General features: G+C 50.5%; 1 protein-coding gene across 1 annotated transcript in view; it reads left to right on the top strand.

Moving 5' to 3' along the window:
- Window positions 1-20,899, top strand: part of PYGB (glycogen phosphorylase B) — a 38,615-nt gene that overhangs the window by 5,905 nt on the left and 11,811 nt on the right. The window contains exons 2-14 of the mRNA XM_080685780.1: window positions 1,910-2,011; window positions 4,007-4,085; window positions 6,625-6,728; window positions 10,141-10,272; window positions 11,862-11,973; window positions 12,360-12,442; window positions 13,739-13,882; window positions 14,477-14,569; window positions 16,003-16,149; window positions 17,000-17,163; window positions 17,982-18,096; window positions 18,675-18,776; window positions 19,570-19,717. Coding sequence (XP_080541906.1) covers window positions 1,910-2,011; window positions 4,007-4,085; window positions 6,625-6,728; window positions 10,141-10,272; window positions 11,862-11,973; window positions 12,360-12,442; window positions 13,739-13,882; window positions 14,477-14,569; window positions 16,003-16,149; window positions 17,000-17,163; window positions 17,982-18,096; window positions 18,675-18,776; window positions 19,570-19,717 — 1,525 coding nt within the window. The remainder of the gene's footprint in view (window positions 1-1,909; window positions 2,012-4,006; window positions 4,086-6,624; window positions 6,729-10,140; window positions 10,273-11,861; window positions 11,974-12,359; window positions 12,443-13,738; window positions 13,883-14,476; window positions 14,570-16,002; window positions 16,150-16,999; window positions 17,164-17,981; window positions 18,097-18,674; window positions 18,777-19,569; window positions 19,718-20,899) is intronic.

The raw sequence follows: 20,899 nt of genomic DNA on the forward strand, positions 1-20,899 counted from the left end.
CATTGCTCCTGAGGGCTTCTCCACCTCCCCCTGCTCCTGTGGGGTGATCAGGGCAGCAGCCACCGCTCACACCCGCTGACAGCGCCGGCCCCGCTTGCACCCGCTGCTGGCTTTGGCCCCAATCGCTCCATGATGTCAGCGGGTGTGAGCAGGGCCGGCAACGTCATCACGTGGGAGTGGCATCAGTGGGAGGGGGGCTTCTGGCAGACAGGGGAACAGGGGCGGGGGGGCCATGGCGGGAGGGGCTGAGCAAGGGCTCAGAGGATGGGCTGAGACCCGCCCCTGTGCCTACCGCAGCCTCGCGGCCCACAGTTCCTTTCAAGGTGCACAAATTTGTGCACTGGGCCCCTAGTCCTATCTAATAAGAGAGTAATATGCAAATTGACCGTACCTCTGCTACACTCACAAGCCATGCCCACCAGCCAATCAGGAGCGAGTATGCAAATTAACCCAACCAAGATGGCTGCGGCCACAGAGCAAGCAGGAGGCTTGGGTTTCCCCGGCAATGAAGGAAGTCAAGCTTCCCGCACACCCTGACCGGCCCTGGACTCTGCTCGAGGCTACAAAGTTTTCATTATAGAAGATAAATAATCCCAGATACCAGGGCCTCCGCTTGGGTCTCTGGGGGGCATGGCCAGCCTGCAAACCACCACAGGCCCCTTGCCCAGGCCGCCCCATGCCCCAAGGGAACCCCCACCCTGATCGGGGACACCCTTCAGGGCAAACCAGCTGGCCCCCACCCTTGCACCAGGCCTCTCTATCCTATCTAATAAAAGAGTAATATGCAAATTGACCATCGCTCCAGTACACAAGATGGCTGCCCCCATGTGGACACAAGATGGCCACCACAAGATGGCCAGCAGGGGAGGGCTGTTGGGAGGGACCAGGTCTGCAAGGGAGGGCAGTTGTGGGCGATCAGGCCAGCAGGGGAGGGCAGTTGGGAGCAATCAAGCCTGCAGGGGAGGGCAGTTAGGGGTGACCAGGCCGGCAGAGGAGGGAAGTTGGGGGCAACCAGGCCTGCAGGGAAGGGCAGTTGTGGGGGACCCAGGCCTGCAGGGGAGAGCAGTTGGGGGGGGACCAGGCCTGCAGGGGAGGGCAGTTAGGGGTGACCAGGCCTGCAGGGGAGGGCAGTTAGGGGTAACCAGGCCTGCAGGGGAAGGCAGTTAGGGGCAATCAGGCTGGCAGGGGAGCAGTTAGGCATCAATCAGGCTGGCAGGGGAGTGGTTAGGGGTGATTAGGCTGGCAGGCAGAAGTGGTTAGGGGCAATCAGGAAGGCAGGCAGGCAAGCAGTTGGGAGCAAGCAGTCCTGGATTGTGAGAGGGATGTCCGACTGCCCGTTTAGGCCCGATCCTACCTGGATCGGGCCTAAACGGGCAGTCGGACATCTCTCGAGGGGTCCCAGATTGGAGAGGATGCAGGCTGGGCTTAGGGACACCCCCCCCCCCATGCACGAATTTCGTGCCCTGGGCCTCTAGTATTGTAATAACTATGTATGGCGCCAGGTGGGTACTAGACTTATGGCAGGGGAGAAATCACTTGGTAAGATACATAAAGGTCTAATCACTATGTGATGCATCTGAAACTAATATAACATTGAATGTCAACTGTAGTTGAAAAATTAAAAAAATAAAAAGAGCATAAAGCCAAAAAAAAAAAAAAAAAGTGTGTGGGGGGCTCCCTCATGAGATGCCCTTGGAAAACTGAGGGTGGCCAAGGCCTGGTGAAGGGAGTGAGTTCATTTGGGGATGTGCCGGTAAGTTCTGGGTTAACATAAATGAAACCCCTATATAGGTTCTCTTAGGAATTCACTCATCATCATCATCATCATCATCATCATCATCATCATCATCATCTGCTTGTGCATGGAGATGGAACAAGAGATATAAGATGCTTTCTTTTGCTCTCTCAGCGCATCTATTATCTTTCCCTGGAGTTCTACATGGGCCGTACTCTGCAGAACACGATGGTGAACCTGGGTCTCCAGAATGCTTGTGATGAAGCCATCTACCAGGTACGGGTCCTGGGGCCAGGCTGCCCGGTAGCCTCTCCTGTTGCTCTGAGGGTTTAGTTCAGGTCCCGCAGAGGTGAGCATTGACAGAGTGTGGACGTTAGGATTTGCCGCCACCTAACGGCAGATCTGGGAAATGTCTAATGGTGTACTCTGTCCTTTGTGAGGGAGAATGGGTTGGTGGGTGATGCTCCTCTTTCTCAAGGGGAGAAAGTAAGAACTGGATGGAGAGCTGTTAATACACTGGAGTGCAAGGGCTCGATTGCATTGTAATGCTAAGGTTTGGAGACTTCTAGAAACCACTGTATTCCTCACTCCCACCCCAGGGACAGATTTATAATGTGGCAGAAGTATTTGGTATTGTCCCATTTCTCCTTGCTTCATTGAACTGGTAACCTACCTCCAGGGTCCCTCCTCTGCCCCTAAGATAACCTCTTGGGCTCATCCTATCCTCTAGTTATAAAATTGCCTTTCTCCCCTAAACAGAATAGAAACTGCCTTTGCTTAAGGGTTCTTCATTAACAGTTGTTTCGTTGGAGGTCTTTCACAGTTCACTTGCTGTTTTAGAGCAGAGCTGGATTTGATTGTGTCTGTTTTCTGTCTCTGTCCCACTTCCCTGGACATGGTCTTTCTCCCTCACCTAGATGCTCGGTGTAGAATTTTCTGAGTGTGAATATGCAGCACTTCTGCCCTTTTGCACATACACAGAAGGGTCCTTACCACAGTCGTCCTACCTCCAAGAACCTTCTGCTTGGGTTCAGTTTTGGTTTTGAGGTGGGAGGTGCTCTGGGGGCCTTTTTGGAGGAGGTGTGGTGTGAGCCTTGCAGGCAGCCCAGCATTGTGGGGGATCATGTCTCCCCCTCCAAGACTGAGCTGGTAATATCTCGGGTAAATCCCCCCACATATTCCAGATATTTTTGGTGGAACACACTCTTTGAAATTGTTATTGGAGTTAAGTCAATATTTTGAAATCTAAATCAGATGACTGTATGTGTTAGCACCATTCAGTTTACTTAATAGATGCTAAACTATTGTGTATGACTTTTATGTTTTTAATTTTCTCACAACTCTTCTTCCACTCTTTGTAATTTATTAGATTCTCAAAGTGTGGTCTCGAGACCCTCAGGTTCCCTGAGACCTTTTCAAGGGGTCCACTAGGTCAGAACTATTTTCATAACACTAGGATGTTATTTGCCTTTTACACTCTGCACTTCATGAGTATGCAGTAGAGTTTTCCAGATGCTATATGATGTGTGATATTTCAACATACTGAATGCTGGAACAGGAAGTCCATTAAAGAACTTTGTAAAAATACGAAATACTGCAACTCTTCTCAGTAAATAATTATTTGTTTTCAAATATAGTTATTTTTTTTTTTACTAAACAGTGTTGTTGATGTTAATGTTATGGGTTTTATCAAGTTTAAGATTAATGGAATAATTATCAATACAACATAATTGAGAGCCCTAACAGCTATATTCTGGAATGGTTTTCAGTTAGGTGAAGTGGTTGTGACTTTGTTGCTTTTTCTCTAATTTTTAACATACCATATCTGTTTCACAAGTTGGCTTGAATATAATTGGAATGCCACGGAAAGGTGTTTTTAGATTTGGGTTTAAAAAGATGTCACGTAATTATCATTAGACCATGCGAAATTAGAGAATTACTAAAACCATTGGTTTCATTTTTAGGAAACATGTTATAATCTATCCACTATAAGTAAATCAATAATATGGCAGTATATATCTTTGGCTATTAAACCAAGTCTCATTTTGACTGTAATTCTTAAGTAATTTGGCAGCTTTTGAAATACCTGGAAACTTTCATTTTCGATCAGCGATTAAGCATCAGATTTTAACATTGGACTTTCAAGTCTAAAAGGAAGCAGACAGACTCTACCCTTTGATATAAACTCACAGGGTTTAAATATCATTTCACCTGGTACTTGAGTGAAAATATTAAGTAATGTGAAAATATTGCCTCTGTTTTTATTCACAGTTGGGGTTGGACTTGGAAGAATTGGAGGAAATAGAAGAGGACGCTGGCCTGGGGAATGGAGGATTGGGGAGGCTGGCAGGTAACCCCAGGCACCTATCTAGGACAAGATTGTCCTAACATGCTGCCTTGTCAGTGATCACATGGTAAGGCCAAGGTCAGCCATGCTCCTGGCACTGTTCTGACCGGATAAAGTGGTCTCTCAGGGTGGATGGGAGAGTGTGTGCTCCTGGTCAAAATCTTTGCCTCTGGCAGGGAAAAAGTGCAAGATGTATGTCTCTGTCACCCAAGGGGCCCTTCATAAAGATCATGAAGACCAGGATTGCCAGTGTTGGATGACTGGTGCTGGGAGGGGATTCCAATATACCAATCACTCTGCACGATCCCAAAGTCAGTCATTGGGAGAAAGACAGATACATACACACACACACACACACACACACACACACACACACACACACACACACACACATACAAACACACACACACACACAGCTTACAGAGCTCTCTCCCTTTGGGGGATGTTGCCCCCTTGGTAAACTCTGTTTGAGAGCATACTCAGTTGTTGTTGTTTTCCTGTTTTAATTATTTTTCCCAGTGTTTTAGGGGAGAGGGAGCTGGGTTAAGAACGGGGAAGTAGAAATAGCAGTCACGGTGAGATTTGATTTTACTGTGACATCAAGGCGCTTGGGCCCAGTGTCTCTAAGGGCAAAGATGACTTAGGTTTTGTGCTGCTCTTGTGTTGGGGGGCCGAGGGGAGGGTGGGCTCAGGCCCCTCCCACTTGGTTCCTGGCCTCTTTTGGGAATTGTCATTTTGAAAAGGGAGCAAATGCCTTAAAATTTAGGGGGTGGGGGGGGAATGTGCTTGTATTTTTTAATTTTAAAGTAAATTCTTCACAAATTATTAATGCAACATGTTTATCTCGAACAAAACAGCACATGGATCTGTATAAAGAAACAATTGGCACCCTGGCTGAGTGGCTTAGTCGGTTGGAGCATCATTCCTTTCGCCAAAGGGTTGCAGGTTCGATTTCCGGTCAGGGCACATATGTAGGTTGCGGGTTCAATATCCAGTCAGAGCAGGGTGCATATGGGAGGCAACTGATCCATGTTTCTCTCTCACATTGATGTTTCTCTCCCCCTCTTTCTTTCTCCCTTCCTTTCTCTAAAATTCATTGAAAAGCCTGTCCTTGAGTGAGGATTAAAAGAAGAGAAAGAAACAATTGGCAAGGCCTGCCCACCCCCACCCTTAGTGTGAAAAGCCCCTGTGAGTCCTGGGCATCCTGCTCTCCAGGGCAGGGCCCTGTTTGGGTGTATGATGGTGAGATCATCCCAGACAGTGAGCCAGAGCTTGCTTCCCCTGCAGCCCCCTGAGAGCCCCAGGTCCTTCAGCCCAAGGCCAGTCCACCCAGTCCCCTTCCCCTTGATGGCATTCTGTTAATCACAGTAAAAACAGAACCTGCTTCCCAAGCTCCAGGGAAGCTCCAGGCCGGTTGGTGTTCTTTACTGGAGTGCATCCTCCCCTCCCCTCTCACTCCAAAGCTGGGGACTGTCAGCCAGGCAGTCCCACCCCCTGCCCTTCACAATCCACTTACATTCTGGGCATTTTCAGGGCTTCCCCAGTCAGATTCATGTCGACTACCGGTCCTCCACTTCTGTTGTGCCACTGGCCTTTCCTCTGGGTGGGTGTGATGGCACCTCCTCCTTTGGGCCCCTCTGGTTCCACAGCTCCTGTCACCTTTGCAGACTTGGGCAGCCCAGCCCGCTGTAGCTTCCTATGTCCTCTGTCCCTCCTGTGAGAATGGTTTCCTCAAAACAAGAGCCCAGATCTTACGTGTTCGGGTTTTCCTTATTTCTCTCCCTCAGTGAAGGGCCTGGCCTCCAGGGGCCTGTGCATGTTTGGTGAATTAGGCATGTTTTTGTTTGTGTGTTTGTTTTTTGCTTATTTTGTGTAGAGTTTTTTTTACCCCTTTACTTTATTTCTTTCTTTTAATCCAGAAAGTTAATAAGGCTGTGTTCTGGGTCTTTATTTAAAGCATGGTGCTTTCTTTTCCCCAAGACATTTTGATCAGAACAAGGGGTCAGTTGGTGACATGCTGTTCCAGCCGCTTCCCGCACACTCTGGGTGCACTTTGGCGCTTGGGAATATGGTGTCATGGGCAGTGAAATGTATATTTCCAGCCCTTGTTTCTGTGCCTTCTCCACTAGTGTGTAGATGTGCCCCTACCATCCAGACAGCTTGGATTTGGGTTGACTGTGTGGGGGATGGGAGGCCGTCAGTCCGAATGAGACTCTGGGAGAAAGTTGGCAGTAGGACTGATGCATTTAGAGATGCCCCACGTGTTGCTGTGTTCTCTCCCCTCTGCATCTTCCTACAATCCCCAAATTTACTCCACATAGATATCTTCTTGTTGTGGCCCCGGGCTTTCAAGCCGAAGGAAGAGAGGGTGTATCTCAGTTTTCTTTTTCATGGTAGCTGAAGCTGACAGTGGTCACCACTGAATCCCTGACCCCTGGAGGCTGGCATCCCAGCGCCTGGTTAACTTAGGGCCTTGCTTTCAGTGGGCCTCGAACATGTTGATTGTCTTTGATCAGAAGTTCTTTGTGTTTCCAATTTTCAGCCTGCTTCCTTGACTCGATGGCCACCTTGGGCCTGGCAGCATATGGCTATGGAATCCGCTATGAGTTTGGGATTTTTAACCAGAAGATTGTCAATGGCTGGCAGGTGGGTGAGACTTGGTTCCTTCACTCATTTCCAGCTCTCGTTTGCACAAGAAAATAAATAGGTGCACTTTCCGTTCAGCTTTTAGTAGTTTTTTTTTTTTAAGTTTAAAAGAGATTTATTTCAAAACACAACAAAAGAAAGCTTTGGTATTTCAAAACCCAACAATCAATCACTAGAAAGTTAAACACTTTCCCTGAAACCCAGGAGAACAAAACCACAGATCTCCACGGACTCACTGGAAAGGGACAATGTACAAACCCGAGAGTGACCCGAGACCCAAGCCCTCCACACAGGCCACGAGCGGGCCCCCGAATGCCACCCATGTGGTGAGATAAAAAATCACCACCAAGATTCACTGTCTACAGTGGACGCAAAAGCCATCCCAGCTTTTAGTATTTTAAACTCCTTCATGGAGAGACCACATGCCAGTCCTAGACAAGCAGAGGTCGGGCAGGTCAGGGCAATCCTATGAGCTCCATGCTTTCTTCATGTTCCACAGGGGCTGGCAGAGGCTGGTCTCCTGTGTGAGCTCATTTCGGACAGGTGGGGTGGGGTCCAGAGCCTGCTGGACCTTATAGGGGACACCAGAGGTGGAGGCTGGGTGGAGGTGGTGAGAATATCACAGGCGCATGCTGGTTTCCATTGTATCTCAGTGCAGAGCCAAAGTGGCCCCTCACTGGTTCACCCTCAGAGGGACAACTGACCTGGACCAGTTGTCGTCGGTCTTATTCCCACCTTCAGCCTTATCTCTCCGACACCAGTAAGAGAACAGCACCATGTGGGCTTAGAGGCCAGACCCTGCAAAGGAAAGGGGCCCTTAGGAAGAGTGAACCTCAGTTCTAGAGTATCAAACATGAGGCGGTCGGGACCACATCCGTGAAGAGCGTCATCTTAAAACGCAATCTCGCCGAAACCGGTTTGGCTCAGTGGATAGAGCGTCGGCCTGTGGACTGAAAGGTCCCAGGTTCAATTCCGGTCAAGGGCATGTACCTTGGTTGTGGGCACATCCCCAGTAGGAGGTGTGCAGGAGGCAGCTGATCGATGTTTCTCTCTCATCGATGTTTCTGGCTCTCTATCCCTCTCCCTTCCTCTCTGTGAAAATCAATAAAATATATTTAAAAAAAAACAAACAAACAACAACAACAACAAAAAACGCAATCTCTCTGTCCTCCTCTTGGCGAGGTGGTTGCTTCCCCTCATTTGGCATTTCCAAATGGAAGGCATAACTATTCCATTTGGGTGGAGGATAATTTTTTTAGTATAATTTGGGGCATCAAAGTCACATATAAAGCCAGGACGTGGTTAGGATTGGAAAGTTTTGTAACTCAAGAGTAGTATAGTCTCAGCGAAACAGATGATGACCGGGTTGATGGAAATGCCCTATATCTTGATGGGGTTTGAGTCACACAGGAAGCAATTGTCAAAACTCACCAATGGTATCCACAGGATTTGTGCATTTCACTGTATATATAGTAACCTAAAAAATAAACACATGATGAACTGTCCTTAAAAACGTGCATGCTGAAGTGGTCAGGGGAGGAGTGTATAGATGTCTGCAACTTACTTTGAAATGCACCCAAAAATTAATGGATCAATGGATAAATCAAGTGTAATGTTAACAGTTATAGAACCTAGGTGGTGAGCGTGTGGGTGTTCACTGCCAATTCTCTTAACATTTCTGTATGTTTGAAAATGCTCATAATAACATGTGGGCAAAGAAAATTATGGCTAACCGTAAAAGGAAACTTAAAACAGATTTGTACCGATTGTTTAATTTATAGAAATACTCCCTCCAGCCTTAAAAGAAATGCAGCTTTCCTTCTGGTACCTTTCAGATAATTTCACTCACAGATTATGTGTGTGTTTGTCAGATGTACATGTGTTTTGTTCTGTTTTTAAGAAATGATCAAAGATTTTTATTTTCTATTTTTGATATCTTTGTTTTGTTTTATTTAAAGTATAGTTAGCATACAATACTAGTTTCAGGTGTACAACATAGCAATTTATGTACCTTACAATCTGGTCACCATGGTAAGTCTAGTAACCATCCACTATGCAAAGTTATTACAATATTATTGATTATATTCTTTGTGCCATATATTATATCCCCATGACTTATTCATATTATAACTGGAGATTATAAAATGACCATTATCTCCCTTCACCTTTTTCACTCATGCCCCTAGTCTTTCTCCCCTCTAGCAACTATCAATTTGTTCTCTGTATCTATGAGTTTGTTTCTGTTTCATTTTGTTTTTTAGACTTCACATCTAAGTGAAATCATGTATTTATCTTTCTCTGTCTGACTTGTTCACTTAACATAATACCCTCTAGGTCAACCTATCTTGTTCAAATGGCAAGATCTCATTGTGTATTATTACTGAGTAATATTCCATGTCTATATCACATCTTCTTTATCCATTTTCTATCTTTGGATACTTGTATTACTTGGCTATTGTGAATAATGCTGCAATGACCATAGGGATGTGTATATCTTTTTGAATTAGTGTTTTTATTTTCTTTGGCTACTCAGAAGTAGAATTGCTGGGTCATATGCTAGTTATATTTTTAAAATTATATTTTTTTTATTGATTTCAGAGAGGAAGGGAGAGGTAGAGAGAGATAGAAACATCAATGATGAGAGAGAATCATTGAACAGCTGCCTCCTGCACACCCCTTACTGGGAATCAAGCCCACAACCTGGGCATGTGCCCTGACCAGGAATCGAGCCTTGACCTCCTAGTTCATAGGTCGATGCTCAACCACTGAACTACGTCTGCTGGGCATATTTTGAAATTTTTGAGGAACCAGTCTATACTGTTTTTCACAGTGGCTGCACCACTTTACACATTTTCAAAGCAGTGGGCTTTCAGTGATTCTGTTTTTATTTTTAAATAACAGCTTTTGGGATATCCATTTTTTAATATATTCACAAAGTTGGGCGACCATCACCCATATTTCCAGAGCATTTTCATCACCCCAAAAAGAAACCAAGCACCCATTTCCAGTCACACCCCCCCTGTGCCTGTCAGCTATTCATCTACTTTTTCTCTGGATCTGGCTGTTCCAGACATTTCATATGCATGGGATCATACAGTACATGGGCGTCTTTGACTCAGCATAATGTTTTCAAGGTTCATTCATGCAGTAGCATGCAGCAGGACCTCTTTTATCGCTGAATTCAGGTAATTCTTAATGTCTTTTCACTTTAATGCATTTTTCTGAATTTTGTTTAAGTTTGTTTTCTTAATAGTCCAAATCTTCGCATTGTAAATAGGCTGTAGTTTTGTTTCAGTGCTGGGCCAGCGTCATCTTGACAGCACGCGTGGTTAGTGCTGACCAAGGACAGGGTCAGCCTAGTGCCATGGACTCTCTCCTCTCCATGAACTGCTTGCTGCTGACTGCTTTCCAGGTGGAGGAGGCCGATGACTGGCTGCGCTACGGCAACCCCTGGGAGAAGGCCCGGCCGGAGTACATGCTTCCTGTGCACTTCTACGGGAGAGTGGAGCACACCCCCGAGGGGGTAAAGTGGCTGGACACGCAGGTACCCACCTGTGTTTCTCAGGGAGCGTGGGCTGAGTGCAGCACCACGGGGGTTCATTGTTGAATTGGCTTGCTTTGGGAGTGGGAGGTGTGCACTCAGGAGTCACCATAAGCTTCCCTAGAAGACCTAACTCAAGGTAGAAGCCTGGGAGGTTTGCTTCTCATACCTTCGATTTCTTACGTTTTGTCAGAAACTCTCCAGACAGTGGAAAATGCTGAACATGAAGCCACACTCTGTAGTTTACCAGGAACTGTGTGTTGGGATGGAGACCAGCAGTTGTTTAATGACAAGCAGGGCAGACAGCGTTGTGACAGGGACAAGGGCATCGATCCCCTGGGGGACGTACACGGCTCCCCAGCAAGTGCTCAGTGTGCTCTCTTCCACATGCTCCTGGTCCTCGGGGTGCCCATGGCTCTCAGTAGTACCCCAGGTGCAGCTCACAGCCCCTCAGAGCCCCTGACGTGTAGAGAGGTCAGAGATGGCTGGAGGCCTAAAGAGCCTTAATAAGTAGTATTTAACTTGAAAAAGCAGAGAAGGGGATTGGTGCTTCTAAGTGTGCACGCTTGTGGAAGATGAACATGTACGTGTATGTAAGGAGGCCCAGAGACTGCTGGGGTGTCCGCGGCTGAACGTGATGAGGGCCTTACCCTGGAGGGCTGGCCATGGAGAGGGAAGGAGGGCAGTTGGAGATGTTTTGCAGGGCTTGTCACCTGCTTGGACAAAGCCATGGAGATGGGGAGCAGCGGGCAGGGTGAGGGTTGAGAGGAGATCTGAAGGGAAAGATGACACGAGCTTAAACCTGGTGGTGCCCTTCCATAGTCCTTTGTGGCTGCCAGAGCTGCTTTCGTCTTGTAAAGCCACACGGTGCCCTTGTCGGTGCCACCAAAAGCATGTCTGTGTGTGAGGAGACAGATTGGAGGGCCTGAGAGCTGGAAGAGACCTAGATGCTTATCCACTTCTTCCTGTGCCTCCCAAGAGCAAAGCTGTCAGAGGGAATTGGGAGGGGGTGCGGCAGCCTCCGTAGGGGGAGAGCAGGTCTTGCACTTTCTGTTGGGAGCTGAGTGTGTGGGCTGGTTCGGCTTCATTGAGAGTTAGATATCAAGGCACACAGCAGGAGGACCTCCCCACAGACATGGGAATGGAGGTCAGAAATGGCAGTGTTTGGGGGAAGTTGGTTGAGTGAGAAGAGTTACGGTATGGAGGGCAGTGGACGAGGATACAGTGGTTGCTGAGGGAGCATGAGCCCAGTCAACACAATGGCCCCTCAAGGTGGGAAGAATTGTTAAGCTGGTGTCAGTACTGAAGCAGGTAAGGCTAAAAAGACAGTGTGACCTCAGGAGTGCATTCAGGCTTACCTGTCAGGCCTGACTCGGGATGTCCGAGAGCTGGGGCTGCAGGTACGGGTGTACAGCAGGTGGGAGGGTGGTGGGACTGTGGACAAGGACATAGTTTTGGGCAGAAGGAGAAAAGCCAGAGGAGGATGAGCAGGTGCTTCCCACTGGGCTGGCGCTGCTCTGCAGGTGGGCCCAGAACTGGGCACTGTCTCCGGCTGACTCGATCCTGACCCTGACCATCTCTCCCTCGGGCAGGTGGTGCTGGCCATGCCATACGACACCCCGGTGCCAGGCTACAAGAACAACACTGTCAACACCATGAGGCTGTGGTCCGCCAAAGCGCCCAATGACTTCAATCTCCACGACTGTGCGTTGTGCCCTTGAGTCTCCGTGGGGTGACTTATCTAAGACTTGCTCACGTTGCTCCCGTCCCCTCTCTGCACGCTCACTGCTTCGGGCAGAGGGCAGGTTCCTGTGAGCAGAAGACTCCCAGGCAGAGCCCCCCCACCAGGCCTGCACCCCCAGGAAAGAGCTAGGGGCCAGGGGCCCTGCAGGGCACATGGAGGATAAGGCACCCAGCAACTTTTAGAGGGGGCGGGCAGGAGGCAGGCAAAGCAACAGCTCTGGGGGTGCCTTCTGTTCAGGAATGCTTGTCCTCAGGCTGTTGAGGGAAGCAAGTGCGACACCTGGGTGTGAGGGCACACCGGAGAAGGGATGCAGGTCCTGACCTCACCATCTCATCTCTACTCCTAGTTAACACGGGCGGCTACATCGAGGCGGTCCTGGACAGAAATCTGGCCGAGAACATCTCCAGAGTCCTGTACCCCAATGACAATGTGAGTAGCGTCCATAGTTTGTCTTTGTATAGGCTAGGGCTCTCTACAAGGCCTGCTTGCCGGTGAGACCACATGACTGATGTCCAGGCGGTTTCTGTTTTTCTGATGCCACTTTCCCAAGAAGTAGATGACCCATTTGTCAAGTGGGGACAGCAATCCCTATTTTGCAGTGACACCTTGAGATGCATGACAATCATGGTTTGAAAAGTTCTTGGCTGGTGTCCATCTCATCCTGTATAATAAAAGCCTAATATGCAAATCAACCAAACAGTGAAATGACCGGTTGCTATGACGCACACTGACCACCAAGGGGCAGACTCTCAATGCAGGAGCTGCCCCCTGGTGGTCAGTGCCACAGGGGGAGTGCCACTCAGCCAGAAGCCGGGCTCATGGCTGGCGAGCATAGCAGCGGTGGTGGGAGTCTCTCCCGCCTCCACAGCAGCGCTAAGGATGTCCGACTGCCGGCTTAGGCCCACTCCCCCTGGGGAAGTGGGCCTAAGCTGTCAGTCATACATCCCCCAAGGGCTCCTGGACTGCGAGAGGGCATAGGCCTGACTGAGGGACCCCCCCACAAGTGCACGAATTTCGTGCACTGGGCCTCTAGGACTAAATATGAAGGTCACAGTCACATTTTCTATTGTCACTGAATTTAGTGTCTAGTGGCATTTTTGTTGTTATTGCCAGGAAATCACCCTTGAAATCTGCCTCTCTTAGTGGGTCCTGTGTTTGTTTTGTTTATTTTATTTTATCAAAGGAATATGTACACATAGTAGCAAAGAACATTGGTGCTGAAAGGCTCACGGTAAAATGCTCCTTTCCCCTCTCCCCTTCCTGAGATTTTGATCAGATTCTAAAGCTTCAGGCACAAGGCATTTTCAGAATGGGCTTTGGAGGTTGCATTTCTGGGTGGCCTGTTGTTCCTGGCACTCAGCCTGTCACAGTGAAGGGACTAGGCCCATTGCCTGGTGTCCTCACACAGGATGGTGTGCCCTTTGCTGGCTGCCCTTGTGCTCCCTCCTTATCTGAAGGTCACACACAGGTTAGGCCACTTGCAACCTTCCATCTGTGCCCTCAGCTTCAGGTCACCTGCCATCTGGGCCCCAGGATTGTGGGGGTTGGGGTATCAGCACCTTGCTCTCAAGGGCTCTCCTTTTATCCACACACACATCTCTGTGGTCCCTGGGGCAAGATGCCCCCAACCCTCCGTCTGATACCCTACCTGGGTCCCGGGGGCCTCTGAGGGCCTGTAGCGGCCTCAGTGTCTGGGTTGGTGATGGAGCTGTTCTGTTTCTGCAGTTCTTTGAGGGGAAGGAGCTGCGCCTGAAGCAGGAGTACTTTGTGGTGGCTGCCACCCTGCAGGACATCGTCCGCCGCTTTAAGTCCTCCAAGTTTGGCTGCCGGGACCCAGTGAGAACCTGTTTTGAGATATTCCCAGACAAGGTTTGTGTTTGTTGACTTGGGATTGAGCTCAGTCGGGGAGGACAGGATGCTCCTAGGCTTGGTTTCTTCCTTGAAGCTGGGGCGGGGGTGGGATAGCAGCATCCCCTCATCTCAGTCTCCTCGTCATCATGGGGTGGGGGGGCGCGGGTAAGTCCCTCTTCTTCCCCAACCAGGGCCACACTGGGCCTCGCCAGGAGTCAAGGCAGCAAGGACACTGTGAAAGGCTCCTGTGGGCGTAACAGGACGTGTTTGGCAGTATCAGTTCAATGATTGTAAATAAATCCAGCATACCCTAGTTGAGAAGGCCTTGGGCGGTGGGGGGAGGGGGTGCTGTAGTCCTGGGTGCCTGCTGCAGAGCAGACGTGCTACAGAGCCAACCCAGGGGGTCCTCCCAGCCCCCTGTGGCCCTCGGCCTGCTGCTTGGCCGGGTTTCAAGCTGGCCCAGCACCTGCGCGGCCCTGTCTGCTCCCTGCCGTCATCCCTATAGACTCCTAAGGCGTGGCTGCTGAGGACCTCAGGCCTGCACATACCGGCCATGTAGGTCCACTCCATGGGTGCAAGGTGATTGAAGGTATCACCTTGTGTAAACCTCAGGTTGCCATTCAGCTGAACGACACCCACCCAGCCCTCGCCATTCCTGAGCTCATGCGGATCCTGGTGGATGTGGAGAAAGTGGACTGGGACAAGGTGAGTATGAGGACAAGGGCGTGGGGTGACAGTGTCTCCCACAGACCTGGGTGTGGGGTGACGGTATTCCCCACAGAGCTGGGCACTTGGGGGTGACGGTATTCCCTGCAGAAGTACGCATGGGGAGACTACCCCCTGACCTTGGAGTCTACCCCAGCAATGGTTGTGAGTGCTGAGCTAGTCCTACAGCACTGAGGGACTTGGCGGAATGGAGGGACATTGTCCCCAAGGAGATAGGGCTGAGGGGAGGAGAACCAAGTTCCAGGAGTAGGTCTGGTGTTTCTCCCCAGGGACTGGGACACAGTGAGTGGGAACAGGGGTGCAAGGACACAGGACACTTGTTTTGGAAGCCAAGAAAAGGATTCTGACACTCCTTAGGGTTCCTAGTATATATTTTCTCATCTTAGAAATCATAGCAAAAATCCCATAAGTATTACGTTTAAAGAAATACATTGTTTGCATCTTTACATGTTGTTTTCATGATCAATTTTGGTCCTAGGTTCTTTCATATAGTGGTATATTTTTGACCTAATCTAATTAAATCAACATGTGAAACCATAAAACAAAACTTACCGTGTTTTATAGAACCCAGAGCCCCTCTGTTGTCTTGGGGTGCACCTGGTGGGACTAGGCGGCTCATCTTGGGTCCTGTCCACTCCTGGCCAGTAGAGGGCAGGACCACACATTTTATGAGTGTTCTCCAGGCTGTGGGTGTCAAGTAGTTTAGTGGAAATAAAGTAAAAACTGCTCAGTGCTCTATTTTATTTACCAATAAAATATAGTTTACAGAGGATGCTTGTGCACTGTTGGTGAGAATGCAGATTGGTGCAGCCACTACAGAAAACGCTGCAGAGGACCCTCAGAAAATATAAAAATGGAACTGCCGGATGACCCAGTGATTCCACTTCCGGGTATACATCCAAAGAAACCAAAACACGGATTCGAAAGAGCATGTGCATCCCCATGTTCGCTGCAATGTTATTTACAAATAGCCAATGTGGAAGCAACCCAAGTGCCAATCTATAGACAAATGAGTAAAGAAGAAGTGGGACCAGTCCTGGTCGGCGTGGCTCAGTTGGTTAAAGCATTGTGCTGTGCACAGAAGGGTCGCGGGTTTGATTTCTAGTCAGGGCACATACCCAGGTTGCAGGTTCGATCCCCAGTCTGGAGGCAGGCAATTGATACTTCTCTCTCACATCGATGTTTCTCTCTCTCCCTCTCATTTCCTCTCTCTTTAAAAATCAATAAAAACATCTTCAGGTGAGGGTTAAAAAATAGAAGTGGTACATAATACAATGTAATATTACCTGGCCATAAAAACTGCACGACTTAACGTCTACCTTTGATCCGAGACTTTCCCCTTGCTGAGGCATCTGGCAAAAGAGTTGATTGTTTCTAACAAAGCACAACTGGAATTTTCTGGAATGTTCTAGGCCTGGGAAATCACAAAGAAGACCTGTGCATACACCAACCACACGGTGCTGCCGGAGGCCTTGGAGCGCTGGCCTGTGTCCATGTTTGGGCAGCTGCTGCCGCGGCACCTGGAGATCATCTACGCCATCAACCAGAGGCACCTGGATGTGAGCACCGGCCCTGCTGGAAGGGGGAGGGGAGAAGGGCAGGCAGATGGGCTGCACCCGCGCTGGTGGCCCTCCTGTGTCCCACATCACTTCTTGAACCGAATAGCCTCTGTCCAGCGAGGATTTTGAGATCTGGGGGCTGTCACTTGGTAGAGCTGTTGGCTAGTCCCCACACCTAGCCCCTGCTAGATACATGGGAGTTATGGATTCAAGTCTTTTTTTTTTTAATAAATATATTTTTATTGATGTCAGAGAGGAAGGGAGAGGGAGAGAGAGAAACGTCAATGATGAGAGACAATCATTGATCGGCTGCTTCCTGCATGCCCCACACTGGGGATCGAGACCAAAACCCTGGGCATGTGCCCTGACCGGGAATCAAACCATGACCTCCTGATTCATAGGTCGATGCTCAATCACTATGCCACGCTGGCTGGGCATTCAGGTCTTTTTAAAATGCTCCTATTTCCTTGTGGGGTTTGGATTTAAGTGTCTATTCTTGTAATGCCAGAGATGACATAGCAGCAATTGGGTAATTTGGAAACAAAGTCCGTGTTGTCTTTGTTACCTGCAGAAAAGGTAATGGTACAAACATAAAGGCACATGGCATGGCTTTAGCCCTGCAGGTCCTCTGGTCGGCCGCTGACAGAGCCGCTCTGCCGAGTCCTCCTGGGCTTCCCCTGGGTGATGTGGTGTGGGAGGATGGGCTCTTAGAGGTGCGACCAGGGCATGTGAATGCAAGTCTGGGGTGCAGCAGCCCCAGGATTTTCTTGGAGGAAACCAAACTTCCCTCAGGGAGCCCCTGGCCCATTGTGAGACCTCCTGTTCATGCCTCTCTCTCTCTTGGCAACAGCAAGTGGCTGCCCTGTTCCCTGGGGATGTGGACCGCCTGCGGAGGATGTCTGTGATTGAGGAAGGGGACTGCAAGCGGATTAATATGGCCCACCTGTGTGTGATCGGCTCCCATGCCATCAATGGTGTAGCGAGGATCCACTCGGAGATCGTGAAGCACTCTGTGTGAGTGAGGCCGCTGTTGGTCCTGGGCTAGGGCGTGCCTCCTCTCTGACCCCACACCTGCCCATATGCATGGTGGCTGAGGCATGTGGCCCTGCTCCACACCATTGCTGTGCTGGCCTTGTGGGCCATGGCTGGCCTGCCCGGAGCACCTTGGCCGACAGGTGATGTTGAGGGGCTGAACCTGGTCATCGCCAGTGGCTCCTGTTCTCTACATTGTGGCTCTGCTCCTGGAGCCTCTGCCGCTGGCCAGGTGCCAGGAGGGCCCCACAGGGACGAGTGTCCTGCCTTGGACCGGGCGATGGTCAGGGTGTGATGGGCAATGGCTGGTCACTGGGAGAATGGAAGAGTCCTTAGGTCAGATCCCCTGGAAGTGGGAGGTGATCCTAGAGCCCCTCCTCCCACCCTCACACTCTGAGCGTGCTGGGCGGGCCTCGGCCAGGTCTGTGCCTGTGGAGACGCCTGTGTTCCTGGCGCCTGCCCAGAGGCTTTAATCCTACAGCAGACTTCTCAGGGGGAGGGAGTCCCCATTCTCCACGGTCGTGATCACTTCAGAAGAAGGCCTGGTCCTGCTGCCTATGAGGTTATAGCTAGCCGCCTCTGCACGGCGGGTGTGGGGCGCACGGAAAAGCGTGGGCTGCGTGTCCGCCACTCTCCACGTGTGCAGTGATGCTGGCTGCTCCACCTTCTCTGGGGAACGAAGCAGGAAAACTGAGTTTCAGGACCCTCCCGGGCATTTCCTCACAAGGTCCTCATGCTCTTCTTGCTCGCCTTGCTTAGAACACAGCATCTGTCACCGTGGCCTGTCTCTGTGGTTTTAGCTTTAAGGACTTCTACGAGCTGGAGCCAGAAAAGTTCCAGAATAAGACGAACGGCATCACGCCCCGACGGTGGTTGCTCCTGTGTAACCCGGGCCTGGCTGACACCATCATGGAGGTGAGACCGCACCTCCGAGTCCATGGGGACGGTGGGCACCGTTAGAGCCACACCACCGCCCGCTGGTGTCGTCAGGCCCATGGCCAGTGGGTGCTGAGCGGTCTCAGACTGCTCCTTGTGTGTGGCCCAGCAGTGGCTCTGGATGGGAGTAGGTGGCGCCCAGCTGCTACCCCCCCGGCATGGGAACGCTGGGACAGCCAGGGCAGTGATCTCTGGGCCTGGGGGCGGGTAGTTCAGAATCGAGGTCCTGGGGTTTCAGGACGGGCTGGGGTGGGGCCACCCGGCCGAGCAGCAGCCATAGGCCAGTAGCCAAAGAGGTTTTGTGAGCCAAAGATGTGGTAGTTCATGGACTTGCTCAGGTGCTCACTCGGGAGGAAAGGAATGAAGCTTCCTACCTGCTAGGTGTGTGCTAGGCTGTGGGGCAGTGCCTGGTGAGGGCTTGCCATGGGGCACTGCCCGGCAGGGCTGTATGTGTGTGTCAGGGAAGGACAGAAGAGTGAGTGGGAGGCATGGGTGACCGAACGGGAGGACAGGTCCCAACACGAGCAGAAACCATGTGTTCCTTTACCATTCTCCAGAAAATCGGGGAGGGTTTCCTGACGGACCTGAGTCAATTGAAGAAGTTGCTGCCCTTGGTCAATGACGAGGCGCTCATCAGGGAGGTGGCCCAGGTCAAGCAGGTATGCCCGCGTGCAGCCAGCCCGGCTGCCTCAGACATAGCATGGTGCCAGGTCCGCACCTGCTCTGTGTGTTGGGGCCCACCCTCTCCACTGAGCTTTTCTGATGAGGACCCGACTGACCTCAGGGCACCAGCAGGGGGCGGGCGGAGACCCCAGAGCAGCCTGGAGCACACCGTCTTCACCCGGCAGGCATTCTGTAGGAGAAGCTGGTCAGAGGGCAGTGCTCAGGCCTGTGCTCCTGAGCCTCTCCCACCGCAGCCAGCCTCACAGCTTCACAGGCCGGGTCGCTGAGACTGCAGACCACACGGGGCCGCCCAATGGAGAGTGAGGACCGACCCTGAGATGTCATGTGCTCCCCCAGCTGACTCTGTGCTGTGCCCAGGATCAGCCCCTCATTTTGAACTCTCACCCCTCCCTCTTCTCTCCCCAACTGCCAACATCTGCCTCCTTTTACACCACATTCACTGGTCCCTCTTTATTCTGCTTTTCTTCTGCTTTGCTTTTCTCCAGGTTTGCTTTTTGGTCTAGTTTTGCATTTATTTCTACCACTGGTGGTGGGTATTCACTTTCCGGATCACGCTCCCCCCACTTCCGCTTTCCCTCACACGGCTGCCACCCTCAGCCCTCAGCGCTGGCCTTCAGACGTCATGGCCCGCCCCTGGGCAGCAGCGGGCGTCCTGGTAGCCCCCTGTGCCGCGCTTCTGACGAGGGACAGAGATACTCTCAGCAGAGTCGGACACTGGGGAGCTCGTGTTCCTGTGAACCGGCCATCCATCTCCTCTTTTCTCCCCAGGAAAACAAGCTGAAGTTCTCTGCCTTCCTGGAGAAGGAGTACAAGGTGCGAATCAACCCATCCTCCATGTTCGACGTGCACGTGAAGAGGATCCATGAGTACAAGCGGCAGCTGCTGAACTGCCTGCACATCATCACCCTGTACAACCGTGAGTGTGGCCTCAGCTCTTGCCCGCCAGCGCGTCCTGGGCCTCTATTCACGCAGTCGGGCAGCCAGGGGCCTGTGTGTGACACTGCGCGTTTATGTGAACCAACAGCTTTATGTTCTGTGCACTCAGTGTCAGAGTAGTTACAAGGAGTGAAGGTGAGCTGTCTCTGTCTGACTGGGGTACAGGCCTGAGCTCTGCGAGGCAGGCAGACAGATGCCTCAGAAGGGCCAGGGATGGCCCCGGGTAGTCAGCATGGGGCCCGGCGTGGGGAGCTTCGGGGGACTCGGAGGCTAGGTTTTATGTTCGGTTCAGCTTTTACTTTAAATTTACGTATTATTTTTATTAGACTTGAGTTGTTTGGAGAGATTTTACTTAATAGAGGCACTTAAAGTATACTTACAAAGAACAAAATAGTATCTGTTAAATTTATACATGTACCTTTAATGGTTAAAGCAGCATTTCAATATTAGGAAATCGGAATCAAAGACCCCCTAAAAGTAAGTATGAATATTTGCTAGTTTTATAAATATTATAATAAAACCTTAAGGAATAACTTAGTTTTTAAAGTTTCATAATGTAATAAAGTGATTAATTTTGAAAAACAAAGAAGCACAAATACTCCTCAAGATAGAAAGCCGCTCTCAGGATCATTAGCACTCCTGTTACCAGTGAGTAAGACTCGGGCCGAGGAATCTGGGTCCTGGTGAGACCGCTGAGTAATAGGCTTGACTTCTGAGCTCTGACCCCGAACCTTCAGAGCAGGCTGCAGGGCGGACCTCCTGTGTGGCTGAAGGAGGTGCTTTACCACATGCTTCCCTGGCCAGAAATGCTCATTCGTGGAGATCTCGTTCTGCCTTATTTGCCGTGTTTTCCTTTGCAGTCATGATTCTCTGCACTTTAGTTGTCATTTCCTCAGGGATGTCCCCGAGTCCCCTCCCTGAACCCAGTTTACAAGCAGCAGAGAAGTCACTGGGCGCCACTTTTTTCCTCCCACTGTGGCCCCACCTGCAGTTAGTGGTCTCTCTGTCACCTGTTCTGTGTGTGCCTTTGTGCTTCCATCACCCACTACCCCTGCTGTGCTTGTCAGCTGTTAACACACCCTGTGATCTCAGCTCCTCCTCACACACCTGCCTGCACACATGTGTGCGTGTGTGTGTGCGTGTGTGTACACATGCTCTGGTG

This window comes from Plecotus auritus (genome assembly GCF_963455305.1).
Source record: "Plecotus auritus genome assembly, chromosome: 8".
NCBI lineage: Eukaryota > Metazoa > Chordata > Mammalia > Chiroptera > Vespertilionidae > Plecotus > Plecotus auritus.